Below are 13,810 nucleotides of genomic sequence, written 5' to 3'. Positions count from 1 at the left end.
CAAAGTAAAAAAAAAAAAAAACACTTTTTTAAGTGCCATAGAATTAAGTGGTAAATTTTTGTCTTTTTTTTTTTTTTTTTAAACTAAATTTTGGAGCTTCCCAAAGATACCGTGACTGTTATTGTTTCTGTTGACTACTGAGCTGGCAGTGGGACAGATTTATTACAGTAATTTAATAACCCTAATAAACAGGTACAAGTGTCATTTTGTAGCTTTTCAATTGTGTGTGTTTGTTTTGTCTCAGCCCAGGAGAATCAGTGCCGTTGCTGTGGCAGAGCGAGTTGCGTATGAGAGGGGAGAAGAGCCTGGGAAAAGCTGTGGCTACAGTGTTCGATTTGAGTCCATACTTCCCCGCCCTCATGCCAGTATCATGTTTTGTACTGTGGGTAAGTAACGTGGGTTTTTTTGGTCTTTCATTTAGGGTTTATATTTTGGTTATTTGTGAAGAAAACTTTATGGTAACAGCACAGAATGACTAGAAATGGTAATCAAAAAGCCAGTCTCAGAATTCTTATTTAAATAGAACCTTTGGCATTTTTTTTCTGAGAGAGACTTTTGAGGTACCTGCTGGTTGATGTAGCTTAGAGAAAATGAAATTATCTTAGGTTACTAGAGTTATATCTTTTAATACTCTTTTCACTAAGCAAGCGTGTTGCAGAGTACACGATCACCTTTTTAATAATTTAAATATACCAGTGATTATCCTTCCCCTAAAATGCTAGGATTATATTAAAGCGTAGTTGATTGTCTAGACATTTTTTTCTTTGCATTTTTCAATACCTCCCTACTTTAATTAATATAGAAGCTCATCTTCAGTTTTTCCTCTGATTTTCTTTTCAAGGTGTGCTCCTAAGAAAATTAGAAGCAGGCATTCGAGGAATTAGTCATGTGATTGTAGATGAAATACACGAAAGAGACATAAATGTAAGTAACTTGAGAGTTACGGTAAAGTACAAATGCTAGTTGTTCTGAAAGAAGAGAAATCAAAGTAGAATGTCTTTTATTTTATTTCCCTTTTCCCACTGCTGACATCGTCTTGTCAAAATTACGAACTTCAGTCACTAAGATATCGGTTACCTTTTAAAGCAAGGCCATTAAACCTTTTTTTTTTCCTTTGGTAAAGAACAGAATTCTGAAAGTAAAGACTTTCCTGTAAAGCAAGTGTAATTGCAGTGACCACTGAGCTATTAGCATGATTCAACTGAGCTAATGATTTACTGTTGAACAGCTGATGAAATTTTAATAACCAGTTTTTCTTTGGATTGGAATTTATCTGTGATAAATTTTACAATTTTTAAATGTAATATAATTAATAGTGTATTTTTGGATGTTTGCAGCTCCAGTCTTTTCAGATGTTACTGACAATCATGTCAGAATTAAGAAATTAGAATGTATTTCACATCCTCCCCTCTTTTGGTCCTTGGCAAAACTCGTATAGAATTAACTTATTATACAATTGTATAATTCAGAGAGTGTTACCATAAAGCAATGACTTATTTTTATGACAGCATTTTGCATACCAAAGGCGTCGGTGGATTGATAGTATGTCATTCAAACTATTGCCAAGCTGCTATTACTCAAAACATTTGTTGGAGTTCCTCCTCTTTAGAAAATCTTCCATCACCATTATTGTTAATTATCTTTGGTTTTAGTAAAATTTTGACCTTCGTGATTGAGCAAAAGCAAGTAAGAAAGTTTGCATGGTTTATCAGATGACCTTTTAAAATCAGAAATCTGACTATTCAGTAGGATAAAATTTTTATTTTTGTCATTCAAAATCTTTTGTAAACACAATTTTTTTCCCAAATAGCTTAACCAAACTTAAATGCTTCAGTTTTTGTTGTTGCTAGCATGGTAACATACTAGAGTTCTTAGAGTTTAAATTATTCCAGATCATACTGAAAACATGGATCATTACTATTTTCCAAAAAAATAAGTGGTTTTGGTCAACTTTTCTTGAAAGTTTGATTGTCAGGTCCTTATTAATGTATCCTTCACAGTGAAAAATGGAAAAATGACTTTGCAGAAACATGTTCTCTTTCAGAGGAACCTTATCTAAATTTCTCACTCTACAGTTGAAACCGAAAAGAACTTATGGACTAGTTATTATAAATAATAGAATATAAGCAGATAGCAATGTGGCTGGATGAAAGGATGACATACAGAAGTCAGTTGCATTGTATACACTATAAACAAACAGATAGAAAACAACTAGAAAGATACCACTGTACTAGTTAGAGTGTCAAGTACCCAAGTCCAAGAAAAAGACCTGTAGAACCTCCACAGGAAAAATAAAAACTTCATTAGAAACACTTATAAGACTACATTGTGTTCACGGCTAGGAGGACTTAATATAATACAGACGTCAGTTCCCCTTAAGTTGATCCATATTTGAATGCAGTTCTAATCAAATTCCCAATAGGTTTTTTAATAGCCTAATTATAAATACCTGTAAGGAAGACTTATGGCCAGAAATAACCAGGACTCTTACAGAGGAACAGAATGGAGGGTCTTGCTTTATAGATACTGGAACTTAATTTGAAGCTGTATTTTTTGAGAAAGTATAGGACACGCATTGACGGTGTGACCCGTGGAACGATGCAGAGTGTGTGTTGTCTGCAGCTTTGGTACAAGAGTGAGAGAGAGGCGGCGTGTTGCATCAGTGGGAAAGGGAGTGGACTGTTCAATGGATGGGGCTGGAAACAAATGGTCGTCCACGAGGAGATCGTTGAAGTTGGATCCTTACCTCATAACCAAGTGCAAAAATCAACTCCACATAGATAAATCAAGTCTTACATGCCAAAGCAGTTCTAACTCTTAAGTGGAAAGTGTTAAGTGGGCACATGGACAGCACTATCAATAGAAATATAATGTAGACCACATGTAATTTTTAATTTTCTAGAAACATATCTTAAAAGGTGAAAAGAAACAAGAAAAATTAACTCAGTGTACCTAAAATATTTTCATCACGTAGTCAATTTAAAAAATACTGAGGTTTTAAATAAATAAATAAAATACTGAGATTTTTTACATTCTCTTTTTCGTATTGAGTCTTCAAAATCTGTGTTTTACACCTAGAGCACACCTCAGTTCAGATTAGGCACATTAGTTTCATGTGCTCGGTAGTCAAAACTGTATTGGACAACAGTTCTAAACCTGCTGGAAGAATTTCTTAAAATACGAAATGCATTAATCATGAAACAAAAGACTAAGATTAAGATCATTTATTTATTCGAAAGCTGTGTTAAGGAAAATCACAAGCTAGAATATTTCCAATATAGCCAGCAAAGCACTGGTGTAGAAATATATCAACACTTCCTACAGATGCGTGAGGAAAGTACAGATGACTCAATACAAAAATAGGGGAAAATACAGGCACTTTACAGAAGAGGAATTTGGCTGATAGACATGACGAGGTGTTGAGTCTCGTTGGTGAGTAGGAAGATGCAGGCCAAGACTGTAATTTGATAATTGATCAAAAGGATATAAAACCAAATGGCTTTATATCCTTTTGATAAACAAAAATTTAAGTGACGATGCCAAGTTTTGGAGAATATAAGCAGCAGCAGGATCTGTTGCTCATTGTCATGGTGGCTTGTAAGCTGGCGGAGCTCCTTGGGGAGATGGCTGAGCATTATCTCCTAAAGCTCAACATTTACACGCCCTGTGAGTGCAGTTCGATACCCACACTTAGGAAAAGGTAAATTTAAAAATGTGTGTATGCCTGCATGCGTGTGTGTGTTTAGGAATCTAGGTGAGAGGAATGGTACGTAAAAGGAACAATAGAAGATTCAGAATGGTGGATTCCTCTAGTTTGGGGGGCAGAGAGTGATGGGACTTGAGGACCACACAGGCAGAGGAGTTTTGTCAGAGTTCTCCAGCTTTCATATTGTTTGGTGGGTGATGGAAACTTTACATTATTAAATAATAAATGTCTTTTAACCATTGTTTTGTTTGAACTAAATAGTCTTTTCAGCATTTTTAAGATTAGCCTTACAGGTGATTGGAAAACTGATTTTTGGCTCATTATGTCTTTCCCCTTTTATCTAAAGTTTTTGTACCTGCAAATTCAAATTTCGCTGAAATTTTTGAGGTGAATTCTGTGCTCTCATTAATGTTTTTTTTTCTCTTCCCTTCTCGTACCCGAATAATACTCGTTTCTAATCCTCACAACTACTAGGCTACAACTGTTTTGAAAAACAGTTATGCATCCCATGGTAATTTTTTATTTTACTTCTGTAAGCCGCGTAAGAAAATGAATTCACTGATGTCTTGTGGCTGTATAACACGAGATCTTTTAGCTTTATCTTATTAGCGAGGACTTTTTAGTGCATCAATTTTTCCATTTGTGTTTGTGTTTTACAGACTGACTTCCTTTTGGTAGTGTTGCGTGATGTGGTTCAGGCTTACCCTGAAGTTCGCATTATTCTCATGTCTGCTACTATTGATACCAGCATGTTCTGTGAATATTTCTTCAATTGCCCCATCATTGAAGTCTATGGGAGGACTTACCCAGTTCAAGGTAAATTTTTTTTTGATCCTAGAAATTGGAGTAACAGCTTAAAGGATATTTAAAATACCATCCAAATTACAGTATCAGGTGCATCGTCGCATTCTTGGGGTTTCAGTCAAGCAGTAGTGAGTGTCACTCACTATTTGAGTTTGCATATCAAGTAAATTTCTTGCCCTTTACTTATAGCTAAACTTAACTTTTAAGATTTTATACAGTCAAATAGAAATTAATATGGCCTGATGGTGTTCATGGGAAATACTGTTTACAAGTTTAAGCACCTAAGGTCAAATTAACAAGAGAATTTTTCCTAGAGCCAGAGCAGGCAGATTTGAAATGATATGAAAGTGTTTCAAGGTCAAGTATGTTTGATTGTTCAAAAGCTGCTTTATTTAGAAGATTTTATCCTCACCATTTTCCAGATAGTCATCTAGAAACTTGGTTTAAAAAATGAGTTATGGCACAGTCTAATTGAGGGCATGAAAATAAGCTAAAATATTCTCAGTGTAGGTATGAAATTACAAATGGCTATCAGGGTGCCAGCTTTTGAAATTCAAAAGTATGGGTAGCTCTGAAATGAAAGTGTATTTATATCTCACAGGAGTCCAGGTTAGCAATCCTAAAACTGCTTTGTGTGTATACTAGGATTGAAAAAATAAGTAAATACAAGGCAGATGGTGGGAGCCATGTTTGCTGCTGGTGTGAGGTTACAGGTAAGTAAGGGAAGCTCGAGTGAGTCATGGTACTGGATCACAGTTGGAGACATCAGTAAGGACTCATGTTCAGACACAAGTGGGCGGCTACATGGATCAGTATGCATGGACACATCTCCTAGCTCTGTCTGCTGCAGGCTTAGAAGCAGTGGCATCCCAATAGCAGGGATCGTGCCCAACACCCAGCTCTTGTTTCCAGTACCAATCTCCACTTGAAGGAACCAGGTGTCCTTGAGGAGATGGCTGATTCTGAGGCTGAGGCAGGGAATATGCAAGGTGAGCCTAGAACATCTTGTAGTGCCAGAAAGTCAGGAGGTGCTTAAAAAACATGGTACAGGGGAAAAAGAGAACATAGGAGTACAACCGGAAAGCAGTCTCAGTGGCCAAAAATGGAATAGTTTGAACAAAAAAATAAAAAACATAGTATTGGATTATAACCCACAGTATAAAATAAATACACATGAATTTATACAATAGTTGAATAAATAAGTGGGTAACAAAGCTCTCATGTGGAAGTATTTCAAAAAAATTATGTAGATACTCTCACCTCAAAAAGTGGCGCTCATTAACTCCGTATGTTTTGAGTATACTATGGTTAATGACTTGCTTCCAAAGAGTGGAGTGTGGAAAGGGGGGCATGAGTGACTGCAGTGGAGTAACTTGGCAAACACTAGTAAAGGTGGTAAAGTTTTAACATCATCCGTGATGAGTCATGTTGATAGTATGTACCTTTGAAACAGTGCGATGAGAATGGTAATTTGGGGCTCTTGAGGCATAGAGGGAAAGCGTTGAGATTGAGGCACTTCTGGAACACTTTGAAGAACCTCAGGAGCATACCTGGTCAGCAGATGTTCCAACTTTGCATTGAGATCTTTTTTTAGAGTAATAACTGGAAGGAGCCCATTTTATGTGTGTATCCTGACAGAGGAAGGAGGGGCTGGGGTGTGTTACTGATTGTGTTGGTGTCGGTTTCTTTCCGTGTGTAACTCCCACACCTCGCGCACAGTGTGCGTTCCATGAATGCTTGGTTGAATATTGTCCGTAGAGGATACCCCGACTGGCTTTGTAGGCACACATGTGAGAGATGCCCTCACCCTTCTTCAAGGTCCAAGAGAGGGGACAGTGAGTTTGATTAGGAAAAGAGGTTACTGGCACTGGAATTTCTTGGCAGTTGTGAGGAGTCACATTGAAGGATGTGAAGGCAATTTTGAATTATGAATTAGAAAGTGAGTTTTAAAGACTGTTCCATTCTGCAAGTTGATGGTACCTACCTGACTGGCTTGTCCTTTCAGAATATTTTTTGGAAGACTGTATTCAGATGACCCACTTTGTTCCTCCACCAAAGGACAAGAAGAAGAAGGACAAGGAGGACGATGGTGGTGAGGATGATGACGTACGTCATTTCATGAGGAGTTTTCTTTATGGGCAAGTTATTGCAGAGAACGATTTTAGTAAAAGCATGCGATGAGTTAGCATCACAAAGAACTTATAAAAACTGTTTGTCTTTGAATTAATTGGTGTATTTCACCCCAAAGAATTTCACATTCAGTAACAAGTTCTTTTCATACCGTGAGTCCATGAGTTAAATCATCTCTGGCATAAAGATTTTTTTAAAAAGAGGGAAGAATAAGATGTTTAATAACTTTTATAAGGCTTTGCTGCTCAGAGTGTTTTCCATGAGACATAGCACCTGGAAAACTGGCAGGAAGGCAGAATCCTGTGCCCCACTCCAAGTTTACTAAGTCAGAATTCACATCTTTAACAACCTCTCTAGGTGAGCCTTCTATGCACAGTAAAGTCTGAGCAGCAGCAGCAGCTGTAGCCCAGGTTAGAGAGACCATATGGAGAGGGCGTTACAGTTGCGAGCAGCGAGGGGGTTCCTAAGGAGAAATGGGGCGGGGGGTGACACTTCATATTTGTAGTGCTCGAGAGCTGGACCAATGATAATATAAAAGTGCATCTTGGATCTGGAAATGTGAACAGAATGAGTACTGTAAGATAGCCAGCAATGCAGAACATGATAAAAGCATGACCTGGGGTAGGATGTTTTTAGTTAGAAGATTTGAAGATGTAAATGAATAGCAATTTAGAAAGTTTATCAGAGGAAAAAGATGAGTTGTAAAACCTTTCTCATTGCTGAAGGCTTGGTTTATCATTGGTTCTAAGGTAGTTTTTGGAAAATACAGACCACATTATTTCAGAAATAGATGAAGGTGATCAGATACCCTGCCTGCAGGACACCGATGTAAGAATTAAAGGACTTCATATTTGGTGTGAGTCGAGCCTGGGAATTACACAGGGAGGCATTGTGTATATATAGAGTAATTACGTGATAATTGATACAGAGGATCATAGGAGCAGTTCCTTAACTAAGGAACGAAGCATTTATAGTCATAAGAGAGGAATACACTATGTAGAATGAGCCGTTAGAAGTTTCAGAGCTAAGAGTTTGCTTGAATTTTAGTGATGTCTTGTGAGAAATACTGGTCAGTGGAGAAATTCAGTATGTCAACGTGCAGTGATTTTAAGTTTTTAAAAATTAAATTTCTTCTATATGCCAATGTGACTAATCAGCTGAAGGATATTAGGTGTCATTTGAACATTGAGAACAAATCTAGGAGACTTAACTCCTACCTGTAGTAATTGAGACAATCCAAAATATGTCTGTTTTTTTACAGGCAAATTGCAACTTGATCTGTGACGAGGAATACGGCCCAGAAACAAAGATGAGCATGGCTCAGCTGAATGAAAAGGAAACTCCTTTTGAACTCATCGAGGCTCTGCTTAAGTACATTGAGACCCTTAATGTTCCTGGAGCTGTGTTGGTTTTTCTGCCTGGCTGGAATTTGATTTATACTATGCAAAAGCATTTAGAAATGAATTCACATTTTGGTATGAGTCTTTTTTGAGTTCTCAACTATTTGAGAGTGAAAAATGCATATTTTTGCTAGTGCCCTAGCCAATACGTGAAAACAAAATTTAGTTTTTTGTCAGTTTTTGATTAAAAATATGCGTAACATAGCACAGTTTTAAACTAAGCTCCTATTTTTAGACCTTAACCTTTCCATGTTGTTATAGGAAGCCATAGGTATCAGATTCTGCCTCTGCATTCTCAGATTCCTCGAGAGGAGCAGCGTAAAGTATTTGACCCAGTACCCAGTGGAGTAACCAAGGTAAGTAGTCAGCGTTACAGCCGTGGGGTTGGAAGTGGTGTGGATATTAACCAAATGCTACAGGCCTTCTAAAAGCTATCCAAAAAAATTGTAATCCATCTAAATTGAGGAAGAGAAAAGAAATCCTTTTTTCCTCAGCTTGATAGGGTTTTCAATTATCCAGTCAATGAGTGAGTGATTTTTTTTTAAGACTTCTGTAATTCTCTTCTCATTTGTTACGTAAGCAGATCAGTCCTTTTAAGTACATAATAGGAAGATATTTTTTGAAGTGTAATTTTTCTTAATGTTTCTTCATAGGTTATTTTGTCCACAAACATTGCTGAGACGAGCATTACTATAAACGATGTTGTTTATGTCATTGACTCCTGCAAGTAAGTCCCCAAGGAACCCATTCGCCTAGAATAAATCTTTAGAGTGTTCCACATAGTGTCAGTTAACAGAAACAAGAACACCTTACTTTTAAAGCTTGTGTTCTTGCACTGTCACGGTTACTGGGCTTCATCTGTGTGTACCAGGCAATTAATGTTTCTTCCTGGTGTTGATCATCATGTCAGTATCGTGATGGCAAGTGCCAAAGCTTAACACCGCCTGTGGCCGCTCCCCGCTGCTGTCTGCTAGGGCCGCGCTCATTCCCCAGTGGGCTTTTCCGCTGACCGCTGCCATGCAGTAGTGGGAGCAGGTGCTGTTTGGTGTATGAAGATGTCCAATATTTAGCTCGTGACAGTCGTCCTACTGGTAGGACACTCATTTAAGAATTAAAAGACTTCAGGCCCTTTTTCACTCCCTCCCGCACTGTGTCTGTGGAGTGTGCACCTACTTTTACTTTAACCTGAGCACCCAATTCCCACACCTCTTGCCTTGCCTTTCTCTTGCCTTACATTCTATGCAGTATGCATCTCTCTAAATAAATCTACCTTTACTCAAAAAAAAAAGAAATTAAAAGACTTCATATTTGGTATGAGATGAGCCTGGGAAATACACAGGGAGTCATTCTGTAGAGATAAAGTAATTACATGGTAATTGATACACAGAGGATATATCATTATCACTTACTTACATGTACGTGCCAGATTCTGTTTAAATACTATACATTCATTAATTCACTTAATGTTTATAAATAAAAATGCTATGAGGTAGGTAATATTATAACCATTTTCAGATGAGGAATATCAGGCACAGAAGGATTAGCCAGGTGGCCAAGATCATTCAGCTGGTGAGCGGCACACGCCTGTCCCGTGGCCTCGGTGGCTGGCCACTGGGAGGGTGCTGCCTCAGGTCCTCACTGCTGCTGTTCGCAGACAGGTCGTCAGTAGGCGCTGACTGTCTGGAAAGCACCTACCACTTAGTGGAAATGTGGTGGTTATGTGTTCATAGTACATACGGGTTTCAGGATTAACCACTCTTTCCTGTTTAGGCAAAAAGTGAAGCTGTTCACCGCTCACAACAACATGACCAACTACGCCACAGTGTGGGCATCCAAAACCAACCTGGAGCAGCGCAAGGGGCGTGCTGGCCGCGTGCGGCCAGGGTTCTGCTTCCACCTCTGCAGCCGAGCTCGTTTTGAGAGGTAAGACCAGTTCTTGAATAAAGAGTGAAGGTTTTTTTTCTTAGCCCTTCACACACACACCCCTTCCCACGCCTCTCTGCCTTGCCATGAACTTAATGAACTCACTACATAAGTGCCTCTAGTTAAGTTCATTAGAGGAAACTTAGCTTAGATAGCAAGCTTGTGGTGAGAATGAAAATCAGAAATTATCAGTGGTGGCACATTTGATACCAGGTTACTATTTATTAAAACCTTTTGAAAGCAGGGTATAGAAACGTTATTCTGGCACTGTGTAGCTTTATCACTTGGAGATTGCTGGTATTTATGGAATGGTTAAGCTTCTGAAGAATACTTTTGTATTTGTAGAATTCCCACACACCCATACTGACTCACACTGTTAGCACATCACCTCTCTTGTACGATCCTCCTCGTGTGCCTGAGAAACGGGGTATTATTTGGAAAAGGGAACCAAAGCTTAAGGAGCATAGCTGACTTCTTCAGGACTGAAACCCAGGTCTGTTAACACCTTGTCCATTTCATTTATACCACAGAGCCTTTTGGGGAATGTTAGTGGATGGGACCAATTGGTTACAATAATTCTTCTCTGTGAATTACAGATGTTAAGATAATGTATTTAGTTGTATGTTCCTGGAAATCCACGTGGTGTATGTTAGCTCTAACTAGTTGATACTAGAGGTAGAATTAGGAGTTTTGCGTACATGTATGTGTGTTTACCACAGTGAAGAACTGAGGGACAGACTAATTTAGGTGGCCAGATGCATATGACACACTGGAGAAAAATCAAAGAAGCTTTGGTTTGCTTTTACGTTGGTAGCATATGGCTCCCTCGTAACTGTAAATGTAGGTTTATTGGAGCATCAGAGGTTAACCCAGGAGACTGGCTGCAACATTTGGGAGATACTTAGTGCTTTTTAAAGGTTGGATTGTCCCTTGAACAGAAGAAACAAGTACTGTACCCTAACATCTTAAGAGGAAAACCACCTACTAGTATTAATCAGTAACAGCATGAATAGATTTATAAGGGGTTTTTGTTCTTTTCTCTGTAGGATGAGGAATGTTGTCTGCGTTTATGTAATCCTGGTTTAAGCTGATCTGAGTCTTGCCAGCAGTGTTGGAATTCACCTTTAAATGGTTCCCATGAATCTTCATTGTAAATAGTGTATGGAGAATAAGCCTGGATTAGAAATGTAGAGACCTGGGTTTTAATACTGTTTGTGCCTGATATGTTACAGAGCCTTAAACATTTGCACTTCTAAGCCTTTGTTTCCGCATTCTACAAAGTAAGATTAAGCTACCTAACTTTTCTGCATCTCTTTCCTTCATTAATAAAGGAAGATAATGTGATACCCAGCCCAAAGGATTTGTGTGAGAATTAGTGAGTCAATGATGTGAAATACTGAGAACAGTGCTTGGCACATGGTAACCTCTCAGTAAACGTTAGCTGTTATCATTGTTAATTTATATTAATAGTTGTTGTTATTAAAGTTTTAAAGGGTTAGATAATCTGTAAGATCCTTTCCAGTGGTACTAAATTTATATGGACCAGGAAGGGCGGGAGGAGGTTACAGGAAAAGGTTTGTGTTAGCCTGCGTTTCCCACAGAAGGTGTTGCTACCATTTTTAACCCTTGTTTGTCAGCAGACAGGACCTGAGGAAGCCATAGTGGAAGTAGTAACATTAGAGATTTGGGATAATTTTTCATCCTCCTTCACTTCTCGGCCAAAAATACCTTCAAGCTGTAAGTGTAAAGTCATAAGCCACTACTCAGCCAGTTAAGAGGGTCTTGTTCAGAGTCTCTGGTAAATGTAAAACGCTCTCTGGTAATTGTAAAAGGCTAAGGGAAGGGCAGTTCTAGATCCCTGAGTATCTCTCTGCAAAGATTTTATTAAACAAACTGTGTATATGTATATAAGAGAAGATGGTTATTTTATGCTAATTTTGTCTTAGACTCGAAACCCACATGACACCAGAGATGTTCCGAACACCGCTGCATGAAATTGCTTTGAGCATAAAACTGCTGCGTCTGGGAGGCATCGGCCAGTTCCTGGCCAAGGCGATTGAGCCTCCGCCTCTGGATGCCGTGATTGAAGCAGAGCACACGCTTAGAGGTACCTGCGAACACGTGCCTACCCAACACATGCCAATTCAGTCCTTGTCTTGTCCTGGTAATTAACACTTAGCTGTGAACTGAGAAGGGGATGCCGTCCACAGGGCTGTGACAATGTGGCTTCCAGTGTTGCTTCATGTGCTTGGTATAGTCAGGATGTAAAATTAGCAACACGAGGTAAGGGATAGTGTGAGTCTTATTTAGGGGACAGAGATGGAGAAAAGGCAGTGTCTTCTCTGATCCAGGGTTCAGTGATCAGAACATGAATTACTCATGAGACCCACAGTGTTCTGTGCACTTCTCTTAGAACTTGTGTTTCTGTTTGTTGCAGAGCGAGCGGCAGCACGGCACCGTAGGGGGTCGGCGGGGCACGGGGGCGCGGGGGGTCTGAGCCTGAACTTCGAATCTCCCAGTGCTCATCTGCTATGTGAACTTCAGGCTTTTATTCTCCAGATTTCATTTCTTTCTAAGACTTGCCAGGGGCGCTGTCGGACTTGGCGCAGCATGTGGCTGCTTACGCTGCTGCTGCAGTTACTGCAGCTGTTACAGACTTCTCATGGACTGCGCTCAGCTCGACAGCCTGCAGGGCCTCGTTCTAGTGACTTCTTCGTATCTGGTGCTCTAGAATGTGGCTTTGTTCTGTTTTTAAGTGAAGAGAGTTGTTGGCTATGGGCATGGTGCTGGCAGTTGGCTTGACAAATGATGAAAACTTAAGTGCAATAAGGAAGTACTCCATCTTTGCCCAGGTTGCAGGGGTGTTCGTTGCTGTTTAAACTCACAAAGAAATATCTCCCCACAGAGCTTGATGCATTAGATGCCAATGATGAATTGACTCCTCTGGGACGGATCCTGGCTAAACTCCCCATTGAGCCTCGTCTTGGCAAAATGATGATAATGGGGTGCATTTTCTAGTAAGTGCTTTGTTTTATTGCTGATAGTTAAATGGGAGAACAATTTCAGAATCTCACCCCCTCCCAGTAACAACAGTATGGGCTCGGATAGAAGAATATACTAAATATCCTTCAGTGCAGAAGTGACATAGTTTAGTTACTGAGGGAAGCACGAAATATGAACAGTGTTCCAGTAGATGGATACCTGGGCCCAACTTGTTGTGGGGAAGAATACAGATTTCTCAAAAGAGAAATGCAATTCCTCAATTAAGTAGTCGTCCTTGAGAAAGAAATACCATTAGGAAAACAGGTGTATTTTATCAGAAAGTTTTAAAGATTAAGGAGAATAGAAAAGGAAAAGCATAACATTTGGTCACAGTTTGTGGTAAATATGCGTCCATCAACATCAGAGCCCGTTGTTTTTTCCCTTTTTGCTTCTGGAGAGAAGGCTGTGAGTTTCTTTGTTAAGCCAGTCTCAGTGCTGATACAGCAGTACCATAGCCAATACTGACTGACCCACGGTGAGCAGTACTGCCTGAGTTGCTGGGACAAGAACGATCTAGACTGAATTTTCCTGTTTGTTCTAGTGTGGGAGATGCTGTTTGTACCATCTCTGCAGCCACCTGCTTCCCAGAGCCTTTCATCAGTGAAGGAAAGCGACTGGGTTATATCCATCGAAATTTTGCTGGAAACAGATTCTCTGATCACGTGGCCCTTTTATCAGTATTCCAAGCTTGGGATGATGCTAGGTACGGCCTTGAAAGAGTGGAGTTACAAGATGTGGGGGAACTGTCTCTGGTTCATGGTCTGTGCCTGGTTCTCTGGGCTCTGTGCGTGACTCTTACCTTGCC

At 39.5% G+C, this 13,810-nt stretch overlaps 1 protein-coding gene across 3 annotated transcripts in view; it reads left to right on the top strand.

Moving 5' to 3' along the window:
• DHX9 (DExH-box helicase 9) overlaps positions 1 to 13,810 on the top strand; it is a 52,431-nt gene that overhangs the window by 33,027 nt on the left and 5,594 nt on the right. For all 3 annotated transcript variants that reach the window (XM_032463566.1, XM_032463567.1, XM_032463568.1), the window contains 11 exons: positions 245 to 386; positions 842 to 924; positions 4,366 to 4,522; positions 6,516 to 6,616; positions 7,902 to 8,115; positions 8,302 to 8,396; positions 8,694 to 8,767; positions 9,811 to 9,963; positions 11,910 to 12,070; positions 12,869 to 12,980; positions 13,547 to 13,708. In XM_032463566.1, the coding sequence (XP_032319457.1) occupies positions 245 to 386; positions 842 to 924; positions 4,366 to 4,522; positions 6,516 to 6,616; positions 7,902 to 8,115; positions 8,302 to 8,396; positions 8,694 to 8,767; positions 9,811 to 9,963; positions 11,910 to 12,070; positions 12,869 to 12,980; positions 13,547 to 13,708 (1,454 nt within the window). The remainder of the gene's footprint in view (positions 1 to 244; positions 387 to 841; positions 925 to 4,365; positions 4,523 to 6,515; positions 6,617 to 7,901; positions 8,116 to 8,301; positions 8,397 to 8,693; positions 8,768 to 9,810; positions 9,964 to 11,909; positions 12,071 to 12,868; positions 12,981 to 13,546; positions 13,709 to 13,810) is intronic.

Source organism: Camelus ferus, chromosome 21 (genome assembly GCF_009834535.1).
Source record: "Camelus ferus isolate YT-003-E chromosome 21, BCGSAC_Cfer_1.0, whole genome shotgun sequence".
In the NCBI taxonomy this organism is placed as follows: Eukaryota; Metazoa; Chordata; class Mammalia; order Artiodactyla; family Camelidae; genus Camelus; species Camelus ferus.
The sequence above is the reverse complement of the archived record's forward strand: the minus strand, read 5'-3'. Positions and strand labels throughout refer to the sequence as shown.